Below are 15,790 nucleotides of genomic sequence, written 5' to 3' on the forward strand. Positions count from 1 at the left end.
CTCGTGGTCAGCACCTTACGTGGACTACCCCCATTGACGTAACAAGGTACTATAGATGCTTTGAAGACTGTACAACACAAAGGACGTTATTACAGAAATATATTAGTTAAGGTAGATACAGGCGAAAGTAAGACCACTGCCGCATGGGCCAGTCCATGGCGTATGATTAACTAATGCGCGTTGCTTGTACATGACCTTGGCAGGGAGCGATGATCTGTTCGACATTCAGTGATCCAAATGCCGGATGATTTGGCTAGGGCTCAGTGACATTTCACTGGCCCTACACACCGATAGCTTTCCACTTATATGTTCGAAGCCCTTCATTTTTGACATCTGAGTTGACTAGGTTAATTTACTTTGATTATAAAGGTGTCACCTGTAGAGGCGTTGTCAAACTCCGAATACCTGTGGCATCTTCATAGCGATTTCCAATTCTAATCTGTATACATTTATCAAAACCCAGAGACGCTGGATGTGTAGAAAATGACCGATCAATTTCGATCCAGACGAATTTCTACGTGACTGTATTTCTGTTCAATGGAAATGACTAATTGCAGGAAATTTCAAGAGCTTCGTAATTATTTAAAATATCCCCGCTTTTTGTTATTATTGTCTGGTTGCCAAGAATTACATACTTCGGATATTTATTTTTGAATCAGCCAGTAATCGACCGGAATTTTTCGGGTTTGTTTATAGCTTGTCCCTAGACCATACACAAACCACCACACGCTTGTTGCAAATAATAGAAAACTTCAGACTGAGTGATATATACTGAATGTAACGGAGGAGGTACGATTATTTACTGCTGATGCTTCGAATTTTGCGTATAAAGGTGGACAAATCGAGTTTCCACTACCTTTAGTCGATGCATTCAAATAGAGTTTGAGTCACACAAAAACGCAGATCTAGCAGAATAATTTATTTGTTTCCATTTTACCTACCTAATTCTTTTAATTCCTTATTTTAATTCCTTTCTTGTCTCCTTTTCAAGTAGAAAATTTTTTCGGTTTGCACTAGTTTGTTATCAGATTATTGGATATTGTAAGCGAAATTTTAAACAACATCTTCATTTTTATATGTTTTCGGGTTGTTTTGAATGGTGGTTTTGTTGAGTAATTTAACTTTCTGATAAGGTTGGTTTTCATTAGCTCACATCCTCAGAGTATTTTTCACAACTTTTCATCTATTTTTTTGACTGTCAAGCGACATTATATATATTTTGTTTTCAGCAGTCCGGCCTTTCTTGAGGAAATCCACAAACGTTTGGCAAATTTTCTTCGATCTGGAGAAATTTTGAGGTTTTTGTGCCATGTTATTCGTTTAGAAAATAATGGGGAAATGCGCTAGGATGTCTTCTCCTGTCCTTGATACGGAATTTCGTTTCGTCGCTGTGTTTGAAATTTTTCGCCCAATTACTGGCGTAAAATTTTACTACACATTTGATTGTCCACCTCATAGTCCAACGCTAAATATCCCATATATTCGTTTCAAATTTCATAACAAACCACACGACGACCGCAATCGACTACGTTAGAAGAGTGGTACATGGTTAAATACATGTACTGACAAGCAAAAATTACCATACTGTATAGGGATATTCATAATGGACAGATGCTCGAGTAATGATCGTTATGTATTTTGTCGTAAGTACCTAGTCCTGGTGTCATTTATAAAGATTCAGAAGATAAATCATGGATAATGGGTTATTTGTAAAGAATGTATTGTCATTTATAAGTGCATATGAAATTAAACAGGCTTACGCAACGTATACTTTGTTCTGAAATTTCAAATGCCAGTGAGAAATTCACCACATGGTAAGAAAGCGCTTTAACAATAACTAAGTTAAACATAAAAGAACATTTCAATTACAACGTCTTTCTTAAACTTCAATGTTAGTATTGCCAGCCGAAATAATCTTCTTGTGAATTCTGAAATTTAATGAACATGAACATTTACAACAAATTCAAACTGCTGTAATTTGTTAAAAACAACTGTCGACTTGAAGTATAACTTACGGTTATGTTCGCTAATACTGAACACTACCTATAGAACAGCAGTGAATAGTTATAAATTCAAATTAACACATGTATGTTCTTGTTTTCGTCGATGACGTTTCTGTATTTTATCTCATCGTGAAAATATTCTTGCGTTGCGATATCATACAGTTTAGAAAGCTGTCTTTTTTGACGAATAAAAACAAGAACCGATATGTTGATGCACCTAATGGTTAGAAAAAAAATCCTTACTTCGTATGTTGCCGTAAAACCCGCACTTCCAAGGTGCTCTTTTTGATGAAGTTCCGAGTAATGTAAAATGACTGGCAACTCCAGGTTTCATGACATGACAAAATATAGCGCGTGGACGTAATCAGATTGTCATCCGTTAACCGCATCAGCATGGCCATCTGGGATGCGAATAAATAATCCCATGCTATTTGTTGACTTACAAATTTATCCCTCATATCTTTTTGCTGAAGATATGTGTCTAACTCTCGCAGTTCCTCTTCACATGATAAAGTAAACTGCAAACTTGATAGTCCGATATAAAATTTCTGTAGATCTTCACACCCATCAGACTAAGTCATTAGCTGCATAATGTTTATCCGATTTTAAGCATTTACTTCAATCGGATACGTGACTTATTCGGTCGCTAACGCACTGCTTACACGCCTAGACTCGGAGGTTGAGGGCAACGCAACCAACTGTGTCGAACTAGTTTATCAACATCTTTGAAGAAAACACGCCTACTTGGTAACTGGTGAGACAAAAGTGTCCAGCAACCAAGATTTAGGATATTGAGCGTGGTTGTTTCTAGCCTGCATCTCACCCACATCCGTGTCAATGGAATTGCACAGAAAGCCTTTTTTCCGTTTTAATGTACATCTTTGAAATATTAATAAGATTACTGTACTGAACTCTTCGGTTTCTCTTCGTTTAGTGACAAGATGTTTTCGTCCGTAAAACTGCTAACACGGTACCCAGCCAAGTTGTTGAACGAAATTAACACATCCTTTTCAGTCTGAAAAGTATCTATAGGAAATGATCGTTTTTATGTTTGTAACTCACCACAGTAGTGGATGACCTTGCACTTCAGGACTGGCCAACTGTCATCTGGTTGAACACTGTCTTGCAGGTGCATATCCACAAAGTCCATAGGATGGAGAAAACGTTCTTTGCCTACGATCCACTGTTCAGCCGCAATTAGAACCTGCCTCCCGCTTGGTGCGTCGATAGGTACGATTTGCTGATTAGTCGGCTAGACAGTAAATAAAAGGTAATGAAATGGTTTAAAATAATACCATCAGCAGGAATTAAAAAATATATTCACACGAACGTATGTAGCAATGAAAACTTACACTATTAACACAGTTAACGGCAATACATTTACAGTCAACTTCCTTAATGGAAACCCACATGTACTGATGACTAACTACCGAGCACATAAATATTCATATGTCACGAAAAGGCAATGGTTCAGCAAGATAATCATGTGGGTCTGTGAATGGTCTAAATTTCATTAATCCGCTTTCCCATATATCAGTGACTAGCCCAGGCTTTCTATGTGCTATTGTTACAGTATCCAGCTTAAATGAAGTTATTTTAGTGCTCATAAGCACAATTACTTGTTCTTCGGGGTCAGATTTAACGACTGTTTGTAAATTAGTGGCCGATATTCTAGCCTGTAGCTTAGCACAAATTCGAATTCACCAATAGTTTTCGCAACATCTTACTGCTCCTTCATTTTAATACAACAATTCCCGGTCACAATGTCGTAATGGTAATATTATTCAATCTTCATTGTGAGAAACATACAAGTTCAGGTTTGTTCATTGAGGAAAAAAGCGACAACCTTTCTGATTCCTTTTCTAGTAAGCTCCTGTAGTTGCTCTTTCTTTTCCCGAATGGGTCAATTCAAGGTTCTACCACCATTTCTCTCAATTTGTTAGGGAAACGTGTGTCACGAGTATTTTACTCGTTTTTGGCCTTCAAACTGGCATGTTATGTTCTCTGAGCTGTTCTAAACCAACAGGAAGGACTGAGTGAATACTACCAAAAGTTTGCCATCGTACATCCGACACTCCATCTGCCTGCTGTACAAACAATAGAAAATTTAACTGCAAAGTTTATTTCCATAATTCGGTTTATAGCATCAAATAAGAATTCAAAAATTAAAATAGAAGAAATACTTTGACAGTGTGTTTGGTTAATTATGCATAGAGAAATTAAATTCCGACATTTACTTTTATAAGCATTCAAATATCATAAAAATAAAATCATTTAGGATACATTATTCAATTTTATCGAACTATTGTCTTTGTTCACCCCGGATTCAAAAGGTTTAATTACAACTGAAGGATAAAACTATGTGATTACTTATTATCATAGTTTTTAACTGCTCCTCTCGTTTCAGATAAAGAACCATATATGTTATATGCTCACGATTTACCTAGCAAATAGATGGATAGTATTTTCAAAAACACTTTCTCAGTAAATAAACTTAAAATTTTATAGTAGGTTAGATATTTATGTGTTCAAATTTTTATATAGATGGAAATATAGTTACTAAAATTAATTTTAATCCTACTTTGATAGTTTTTATTAAAATCGATGAATATTTAGCTAATTAATGCTGTTGCGTTTGACTTTTAATAGAGTGATTTTAATCATATTTCCTTAATTTCTTCACGATCAAACTGTTACATATTTTCGTTTTATATCTTTTGTATTCTTAACTAAGTATAACGGCTTTCGGTCCACAGCACCTCACCAGTCCTCTCGATACTCCAAACATGGCTTACTAGTGAGTGCCAAAGTGCATAAAATCTAAATCCAGAGCTTCTTGTTGATATTATTTAGCCGTCTAATAGTTAGGGTTTCTGTTCTAACATATATTGTAAAACTTGGGAGTTCGTCTAGTAAACGTTGTTTGATAAAATAATGCAATGGCAGTTATCCGGCTTCGAATAAATTTTATGACCTTGTTTATCTCAAAACTAAACCATATAAACTGTTATGTACGAATTCTCCTTTTTGCTACTAAGACTTTCTTTTAACTGGACTTCCAACTATTTACCCATATACTGCTCTATAAACATTATGTTAACATTTCAGTAGAATTTAAATATAAATTTACCAAGATATAGTTGATATGTAAAACAAGAGAAACATTTGAAGTTCATGTTTCATTGAAATATGTTAATTGGCAGAATTTGAGATTTAATAAATTTTTGGTTGGCCAATATTTTTGTTAGTGACTTCGTTGTATGGTGTATTTCTTTCATATTTCGCTAGGTTTTCTACATATTTCCACTCTTCAGCTCCTATGCCCCTCATCACTCATTTGTTTGCTTATGCATTTGAAACTTTTTCTACAATAATCAGTCAGACTGATTCTATATTTATAAAAAAACATTGATTCTTTGTTGCTTAGCTTATTAATAAAGATAAACGCTTTAGTAAAATTTAAAAGTTTGTCTTAAATCTGGTTGATACTTACGTTTAATCGTAAGTTTCATGAGTAAAGCTCGTTTTAAAAAAGTGAACTAAGTAATTTTGTGGAGAATTCTATAGAATTTAGAGGTAGTTATCACTGAAAACTAAATTCAGCAAGAGGACTATTATTAACCATATATAACCATGGGTCTGGTAAACTCTAAATTACAACCTTAATTAATTTCTAAATGCTGTTGACGAAATAAGTAGATTAAATATTTCTGAAACTGAGAGCTGAACTGAGATGTTTATTTAAAAGTAGTTATACAGAGGAACAAACTAATATTATTGTCATTAGGACTACCAGTAGTAGTATTGCTAATAACAATGTTTGTCACTACTTCATGCAGAAGAATATTCATTTATATTACATGCCTAATTTAACGAAGGAAAAGAATTAGTGAGTCAAATACACAAAACATTTTGCCAGTTTCAAATGCTTCATGTTTTCAAATATGTAAGTAATAATTACATTTGAAATATGATGTATCTTTTCGTAAGGAACTGAAAATAGTGGATACAAATAAATGTAAAACTGTTACTTCGCTTTAACTTGAGTTCCGTCAGAGGCAAGCAACCACTGTCCTTCAATATATCTAAATTTTCAAACAAAAATACAGTTATCTCCTGATCAATAGGTCATTAAAAAACTGAAATATAGACATATTTTATGAAGCTGTATAAATTATTATTGAAAAGAACACTAATTAAAAGACGAGTTTTTCTTGCATAAAACCAAAATAAGATGAAAATAAAACAAGGTATATATATTATTCATTGTCTACTGCTTTCCTATTTGTCAAACACATTCTTTTTTTAGACAATTTTAAAGCTCTAAAATATTTTGTTTTTTATTTCACATTGAAAAACACCCAATAGAATCCTGAGAATTTTTGTCGAGTTCCTCATAATATTATAAAGTACATCTGTTGTATTACATTTACCTATGTAAAATGTTACTCACTTTTACCTATTTATTCGTTCCATTATTCATAAATACTATAATGTCTAAATGTCAAATTACTTTTTTACAGAAGTCGAATTTATTTGTGAAATCATCTGCAGATTTTACGTAATGGCAACTGATAAATATATTCTCACTGATATAGATAAAAAGCAGGTTGATAATAATGGAAATGAGAAATTTATAGTTGCTATTGATCAAGGTACAAGTAGTTCAAGAGTGATTATATTTTCAATCAACAATGGAAGTATAATAGCTATGCATCAAATAAGTGTAACACAAAGTTATCCGTCACCTGGATGGATTGAAATGGATGCTAATCAGATTTATACAACAATTCTAGAATGTTTAAATAAATGTGTGGAACAATTAAAATCAGTAGATAAAAGTATTAAAGTAAGTGTATGTTAGATTTTATATAATTCGTTAATATGCTTCAATCTATTCTATATATTATATTTAACTAAATTCATCAATGTAGTTCTAGTATCTTAGCAGTACATAGAGTTAATCAATTATTAAACTTGATTTTAATGAACATTTAAAGGTATTATATTTTAGGTTTCCGTTGTATAAAATCTCTATTTTGTTTTCGTGACAATCTATGCTTATATTTAAAAACAGCTTGTCATCTGAGGTTAAACTAATACTTGTCCAGACACCAAAATACTTGTTGTTAAATACTGTAGCTTAAACTTAGTTTGTGAACGATTGGCATGACTGTTGTGTAACAACACTAATAATGTATATATATGAACTAGTCATAGAATGAGGTGAAATATAATAAAGTGTTGTACTTTATAAGCACTGTAGTACTTCGGTCAACTACATGTATCTCATTTCATTAACTTAGATTTTATTATCGTCTGACGATAAATTTAATTACATACCCGGATTAACTGAATTAGCGTTGAAAACCAAAGCTGTTTCATCGTTTCGGAACTTATTAGCACAAAACATTGACTTTACATGAAATCCTACCTAGTATCTTTTTCTTGATCTATAAAATCAACAAAGCTACAGTTCAATGAATTGAGATCACAAATTAAAGGAGCTTACTAAAGCTAAAAAGTGGTCGCTAAATGCTAGCTCAGTAGTCTAACATAAATCCAGGCTATCGAGATGACTAAATGTCTTGCGTTTGTACTTTTGGGTTATGATCTTACTTGCAAAGGAGACCTGGATTATTGTGTGGCGATCGCTCTGTACTTCATATTTTTAAATCATCCAGCTGATATCAGTCCGTGATTTAAGCTATTCTCGATTTAATCGAGAATAAGGATATGCTCCACGTTTTATTGGTAAAGGGTAAAAAATTATAATCAAGGAAATTCCTATAATTAATTAAGAAATGAAGAAATTGTTTATTCTACCTTCTTGTTAGCAGCGAATAAACAGTTTTCTTTATGAAAAGTACATATTTCAAAAGGATGTCAGTCTTTAAAAATAGAAAAGTTGATAATATTTTCCATTTTCTTGTCGGCATTTTCATCTAACAATCTATACTTATGAATACGGTTAATTGATGGAACCTGAATATATCATACAGAATTATTGTAATGTATTGTGCAAAGTCAGAGTACTTGAGAAAATCGTCAGCATCATACGGAACACATGCTATGGACTACACTGTAAAGTCCTGCATAGAGGACAGCTGACAGATGCGTTCCAAGTGATGATTGGTGTCAGGCAGGGCTGCCTACTCTAACCCTTTCTCTTTATTCTGGTGGTTGACTAGATTATGAAAACCTCCACATCTGACGAGAAACACGGAATAAAATAGACAGGTTGGATGCAACTAGACGATTTGAACTTCGCAAATAACCTAGCTCTTCTATCCCGTACACACGAACAAATACAGGCCAAAACAACCAGTGTAGCAGTAGCCTCTGCATCAATAGACCTCAACATACCCAAGGGAAAAGGCAAAATCCTTAAATGGAACACAGGGCACGCCAGCCAAATTACACTTGGTGGAGAAACTCTGGAAGAGGTGGAAAGTTCCACGTATCTGATTAGCATCATCGATGAACGTCGAGGATCTAATGTAGACGTAAAGGAGAGTATTGACAAAGCAAGGGCCACATTCCTAAAGTTGAAGAATACATGGGGCTCAAAGCAACTGCCAACCAATATTAAAGTCAGAACCTTCGATACGAATGTCAAGACTGTTTTACTCTACGGAGCTGAAACATGGAGAACTACTACAACCATCATCAAAAAGGTACAAATCTTTATGAACAATTGTCTACGCAAGATACTTAATATCCGTTCGCCGGATACCATCAGCAACAGCCTTCTTTTGGAGAGAACAAACCAGCTGGAGAGAAAATTACGAAAAGACTCTGAAAGTGGATAGGACACACATTGAGGTGATCCTCAAACTGCATGACAAGGTAAGTACTAACTTGCAATCCTGAAGGTAAACGAAAAAGAGGAAGGCAAAAGAACACACTGCGTCAAGAATTGGGAGCAGATATAAATAGGATGATTAGCAACTGAAGAGAACTGGAAAGACTTGCTGAGGACGGATGTGGATAGAGAATCAGTCAGCCAGTCAGTCGGTTACAATATAGGACCAGGCACATAATATGCATCCGCCACACCTCATTAGAGCAAGATAAACACCAAATTTGTATGAGTAGTCACTTCAATGGTAGCAATATATAACAGAAAGATTGCATATATCGGTATAATACAGGAAGAAAGAAATACTTCGTAGAAAGAAAGGTATAAAGTAATTTTTATCTCACAGTATAAGGGAAGGCAAATAGTGTATACACCTACGCCATCGTGATCGATCCCGAGCCATGTCAAACAGAGTCTCCAACCATTGGTTACGATAGTCGCGTGGACCTTAATCAAGTAGTCTGCATCTACCAACATGTCTCAGACTAGAGGTTAGTGACTTCAAGAACTGATGCCACGTTTTGGTTTGGCCGTCCCTAGCTTTCTTGCATCTGTCTCCAATACCAGGTAGCATTACGCGTCGTGGTAATCGGTGGTTGAGTATACATAACACGTAACCCAACCATCTCAGTCGATGAAGATTCACAACCTCATCAACTGATTTACCATCATTCCCTAATACCCTGTGTCTGTCTAACCTCACTATTACTTACCCGGTGATCCCAGCAGATGCCAGCAATATTTCCAAGGCATCTGTGGTCAAATACCAGTAGCTTACGAGTATCTTCTACTCTTGATGGCCATGTTTCACAGCCGTAAAGTAGAACGGAACGAACTGCCGCGTAGTATACTCGTCCTTTAATTGATAGACGGATATATCGCCTCCATAGATGACATAAGTTGGCAAGAGTTAAACAGGCTTTCTGAATCCGTACAGAGGTTTCGTCAGACACTAACCCATGAGGGTTTATCAGACTTCCGAGATAAGTGAAGTTGTTGAGGCGTTCGACTACTTCACTCCCTATCCTTAGTTCAGGTGTTGACGCAGGCCAGTCCTGAAGCAACAACTTGCATTTAGAGGTGAAGAAACGCATCCCAAACATCCTGGCATTGTTGCTCAGTGCTACGAAAAGACTCTGCATTTTATCAGCGTCTTCACCGAACTGGACTATGTTACCAGCGCATTCTAATTCAATAAGTGGGTCACCTGATATCAGATCAACGCCCAAAAATTCGATTAACGAGAACGTTATTTTCATCACTATGTCTATGATGAAGTTGACCAAAAATGGAGATAGTGGACAGGCTTGCAGGACACTACTTGAGGTTGCGAAATCAGATGACAGTTCGCCGTAAGCTCTGACTCGACTAGTAGTGTTCGATTTAAGAGTCCCACCAAGGTTTGTGTACTTCTGAGGTACGCCTATCAATGGCACACACTGCCACAGGACCTCTCGATCTACTGAGTCAAATACTGCTATTGAGTCAAGTAAAACTATCATTGTCGGATGCAATATGGTCTATTTGAGTCCATCGTTGATTTGATGCAGCGTCTTCATGCTAGACGATATCTCTCCTTATGCTTAAAGTTAGTGCTTGTTAGAAATAAATGATTGTCTGAGCGCAATTTTAACAGGAGGTCACCATTATCTTTTCGTTGAGCTAGAATACTAAAATACCCACCTAAATGTCTTTCTGATTTGTTTAAGCTACCTATCTGGACATTAAAGTCACCCCCTACGAGTACCATGTCTGAGTGTTTAGCTTTATGAGGAAGTTCAGAAAGCTTTCTGCAAAAGTTATCTTTCATTTCATCCGGGCTGCGGTCAGTTGGGGCGTAGGCAGAAACGACGAAAAGTCAACGACTTGTGTCCATATCCTTCCTAGTCCTTAAGGAGCCATTTAGATGAACAGCACATAGACGACTGTTGACGGGGATCCATTCTAATAGTGCTTGTTCTGCCCTCGTACTTAATGCTATGCCTACACCCGCCAGTCCACGAGAACTAGCCATCGGGTCGCAAGATATACAGAGGGTGTATCTCGTCGGCTCTCCGTTTTGCTGAGGTGAGGTCAAGTGAATAACCACACTAGGATCCTGTTTGCGTATTCTGGAGACACAGCATACATCGATGGTACGAGATTCGAGGGTTTTAGCCAAGGAGGCCTGAAGACCGATTTGACATAGGATGCGTAAGTTGAAGACTCCAATGTGTAGTGTGGAGCGAAGTTTCAGTAGACCTGGGAAAGTGTTTTGAGCACTAGAATCGTTGGCTATGGTGACACTTGAGGAGGAAGCCAAAAGAGGAAGTTTAGAGTTGGAAGTCGATGTAGGAGGAATAACAGGAATTGAAGATGGAGGTTGATTATGAATACAGTGGTCGTGAGTGCTGTTAGAAGTATGAGGGCGGTTATCACTTCCCAGTTACCCACACCGTGGGAAGGTTCTCCCAGAGGCACCTGGAAAGGAAATTGGGTTAGAGCTGGACTGAGTGACCAGAGAGCGTGACCGCAGTGTTTAAGGGACAACTAATTGAAGCCGGTCACACACGACCTTTTGGTGAGTAATTTTCGTGTTAGCTCCGTACTTGTTGGGACCTAACCGCCGGATACGGAAATTCGTGGGATAAGGTGAGGTGTGCATTTTTAGTGTCGAACTTTGTTAACCTCACTATCTCTTTGTAGCAAGGTAGCATTGCTGTCATACTGGTTGTCCGAGTGAAATATCTAAGTGCTGTTACATCTCCGTACAGTCAGCAGTACGACTTCGCCGTCGGACCATGGGTTTGCTGCTTTTAGTCTTACCGTTCTTCAACCGACCTGTCTGGCATGGTAGGACCTTGAGGAGCGGTTGTTCCAGATAGTATAGTTCAATTGGTTCATCACGAAAAGGAATTCCGACCATCACTTCAAGGTAGCTGTAACGGTTGGACGTATGGAGAATACTGGTGAGCTGCCTATGCTCATCCATGAGGGGTAACAGACTTAGTAAGTAATTATGCAAAGTAAAAACTGGAAACTTTGTTTTTCTGTCGACATCCTCAAACCATCAATATATTCACCACGTAAAAAATTTATTCGAAATCATGAACCGTTCTAAGTTAGAACAACATTGAAAACCAGGTGTTCAATGTTGGTCTGAGATATAAAATAGCGATGACTAAACACGCGATAGATAATGGTTATTAATTAATATATTCTCTCTATAATGAATACAGGATAATACTAGTGGATGCTTAAAAAATTACATGATGAAAATGTCTTATTATTGGGTGCCTTATTTATGTTAATGAAATAGGATGTTATTTTTAGACTTTTAAATCAGAAATTTCAATCATATGTTATTATGATTCCTATAGGACAAAGAATAAATTTACTAATTACGCTTGTTCCATTTTTTGAAGTACGATCGGCAGTTCATCCAGATTTCCACTTTCATGAACAGTAGAAAATAAAATGTGTGGTTACAATTATGTTTTATTATTATTTGACACATAAATCACGTGATTATACAGTATAAATACCAGATTATAACAATATGAATTGTGATTTGTCAGATATATAAGGCAAACTCACCATAACACTGAATAATCGCTTAGTAAGTCAAATGAAAGCTCACAATTGGGACTATGATAGAATGCACTGAACTTACTTATTAAAAGTATGTAATTTAGTTCATTAAGGAATAACTACCCTGCTTTCTTATACTCCTTTTTCTCATATTCTCTGAACAAAATTTATAAAAAGTCTACAGAGAAAAATCGATATTGTGGTAATTTATTAGTTCAAAAAACTGATTGATTGTGCCGTTTTATCTAACCATATGTTTTATTTCTGTAATAAATTTCATTTCTGCGTGTACCTATATGTATTATACATTTTTTTATCGGCTAATTAGCCATACATTGGGTATGACTGACTGACTGGCCGAAATTGACTGATGCGTTTCAGATATCTAGTACTATAATCTGTATTTTGTGTTTGTGTGATGTTGATAAACGAAAGCTTATAGAACTCTTTAATATTCTAAAAATGGTAAACTATATTGATGTAATCGAGCAAAAATGATCGTGAACGAAACACGGCGTCCATCATTGATTATGATAGTCCAGATAATATTTCCCGCTTCATTTTGGTTGGTTGCCAGGTGTGTATGGTCGAAATTGAGAAGGAGAGTGGAGTCTATTCCCATTCTCTTTATCATGAAACCATCGAAAATAAATTCCTCTTCAAAACTACATACTTGTTTCCAATATATGATGTAGCGAGTCCAACATTTAATACCATTGCTGTGTAGCTTCCTAACTATCGATTTGGCTGACACAAGAGCCACGATTACTGATTTGAACGTTAAGAAATTAACCTTGCGTTAGTGTTGGTCAGTATAAATCTTAAAGCAACTTACTGTGTACATAATCTGGAGATTTCTGTTCTACAATGATTTTCATTGATTTTTTGTGGAGTGAGTGCTTGGTGATTTATGTATTCATTCTTCAATATTTGGGTTGTAGCTTTCAAACACTTACAGTCTACTTATGTATCTTCGGTCGAGTAATACTATCAACCCTTAAAATAGACTGATTTGAAGCCAAAGTAGGAACTGGCGCTTCATTTCTGGCTTGTATTTTAAGAAATCGCTTATCTCTTAACGGTTACTAGGAGCTATCTATATATATGTATGCATACGTTTACGACATAAATTTAACGTAGAAATATTTTATAGTGTAATATTTTAATTATTTTATCTGGTGATAAATTGTTAAACAAGTTACAGCAATCTCAGTTTATCTGAATACCCTGTAGGGAATTCGCATGTACTCAGTAGTTAATATACAGAAAATAAGAGATCTATTCGATTTAGACCATTTGACAGTAAACTGGCCCATAAAGATCAAAATTGTACTCAAAGTTGGAAACACATATTTGAGATAGATTGTTGAGCCATTAAAAAATCACACAAAATTGTACACACATAATGCATATGTAAGTCAACAAAAGTTTAGATTTCTGTACTTTTTTCATCGCAAACCAACTTCCCAAACTTGCCAAACAATTGAAATCGTTAAACTCCACTGGTTACGGGCTTTCACTAGAATTTCTTAGGTTACTTTCCAAAGTTAGTTATTAGTAAGCAACAGATAAATCTTTAGTTTAAGAGGTTGTGGAAGTCATTGAATTTTGTAGTTTCATCGAAGTTAATCCGGGACATAAATGCTACGAAACTCAACAGTCTTCATTGACCCATATATTAGGAAGTGTAAATATTAGTGAAATCAAAGCTATTAAAATGATTTCTCCGTACATTTGAACAGGTATATTATAAAATACTAAGCAATAATAATTATATCCTTAAGATGTTATCTTTAATCAAATTTTTATAATTTCTGATTTTCTAATGAATTGGTCTAGTAGTAGATTTGTGGATTTTGAATAGTAAATGTTACGTCCGTGATCTGTCTACCCACTTTTGGTGCTGAGGGCAACTTGTCTAATCTAGATTAAGACATTGACGCGATAGGCTGACCGGCTTAACCTTGAGGCTAGTACGCGTGAGTTCGAAGTGGGGTGGAAAGAAGAAAACTATTCTATCACTCTGATTGGCCGACAAGCATGGGAGTGAGAGAAGACAAAACAACTGGAACACTACTCGATTTATTCTCAATTCCGATCTGGTTCCCGGTGTAAAAAGATACATGAATAAATAAGATGACTAACTCGATCACAACGTACAATAATTTAAAAAATACAGTTATGTCCAAAGCTGGGGATTAGTGTAGAAAATAGAATACAAAATAATACGTCTAAATTACAATGGCTTTGGAGCAACAAGGGATGTGGCAGTGAATCATACATCAAACGAAAGCTCATGATGTGTAGAATAGACTAGGGACAAAAATAAATATTACTGTTTTACAAGCTTTGAATTAAGTGAAATAATGTCCCCAATAATAGCTTCCGTAGTTTGTCAAGAAATTAACTAACTGAGCTAGTCAAATAATAACAATAATAATACTTATTATTATACACTATAGGTGATGTTTTTCATAGTAATTACTATGATGCTTATATTCAACAGTTGTTACTGCCTATAAAATCTATCATAACGTTTTGTTTTTTACAAAAGAATAGTAAAAACTCAATTCATAGAAACAAATAATCATATTTTATTGGTTATATATTTTCACCTACTTGGTATTATTTATATATGTTCATCATTCACTAATATTTATAGGTTCTTTATTCAATGTTAATGTGTCGTCTTTTAGCAAAATGATAATAATATGGTACATAAATTCTCTCTAACAATTAGTGGAAATTAATTGATTCACTTTAATAAATGTATTTTGTTTTATTATACGTTACTATATAGTCTGATAAACATTATAAAACAACGTACACATTAGATTTGATGAGATACACTTTGGAATAAATTAAGAAAGAATGGATATTGACATTTAAATATATTATTTAACAAATGAATGGAAATAAAATATATCAAAAGAATAGTTTCAGCTATATTATGATGACATCCCAGTCTCCCAAGTTTGAGGAAATCCGCAAAGTCAATTGACCTTCACCAAGGTTAAAGGGGAATTTTGGGGAAATATTGGAGGATTTCTCCGGAGCTGGGGAAAATTTGGGGTTTCGGTGCCTTTTCCCCAAAGTTTACTATAGCGGCTTCCCCAAAACGGGTCAAATTTTCCCCGAAATTGGGAGCTCGGGTATATTAAATCTGTATTATTATTTTCAAAGAAAAATAGAACACAGTCATTGTACGGTTGTAGCGGCTAGCCCTATGTCGAGCCCATATAGGTTATTCTAGTTTCGAGACAGATCAACATTTTCGTTACAAAAATTTCAGGCCACTTTTGTATTACAGAAAAATAATTTCTAGAATGTTTGGTTAATTATATTTCAAAGAGTT

General features: G+C 35.3%; 1 protein-coding gene across 4 annotated transcripts in view; it reads left to right on the plus strand.

Moving 5' to 3' along the window:
- Window positions 1–1,051: 1,051 nt before the first annotated feature.
- The window catches only part of MS3_00008647 (uncharacterized protein), a gene marked incomplete at its 5' end in the record, with an annotated part of 37,639 nt that continues 22,900 nt past the window's right edge, over window positions 1,052–15,790 (plus strand). For 2 of the 4 annotated variants that reach the window (XM_051216987.1, XM_012943316.3), the window contains 2 exons: window positions 1,052–1,133; window positions 6,527–6,852. Coding sequence is in view for 3 of the 4 variants with exons in the window: in XM_012943316.3 (XP_012798770.2) it covers window positions 6,568–6,852 (285 nt within the window). Of the gene's footprint in view, window positions 1,134–6,420; window positions 6,853–15,790 lie in introns of those variants that run through there. The other 2 variants (XM_051216988.1, XM_051216989.1) reach the window with 2 other exon arrangements.

Source organism: Schistosoma haematobium, chromosome 6, assembly GCF_000699445.3.
Source record: "Schistosoma haematobium chromosome 6, whole genome shotgun sequence".
Lineage (NCBI taxonomy): Eukaryota > Metazoa > Platyhelminthes > Trematoda > Strigeidida > Schistosomatidae > Schistosoma > Schistosoma haematobium.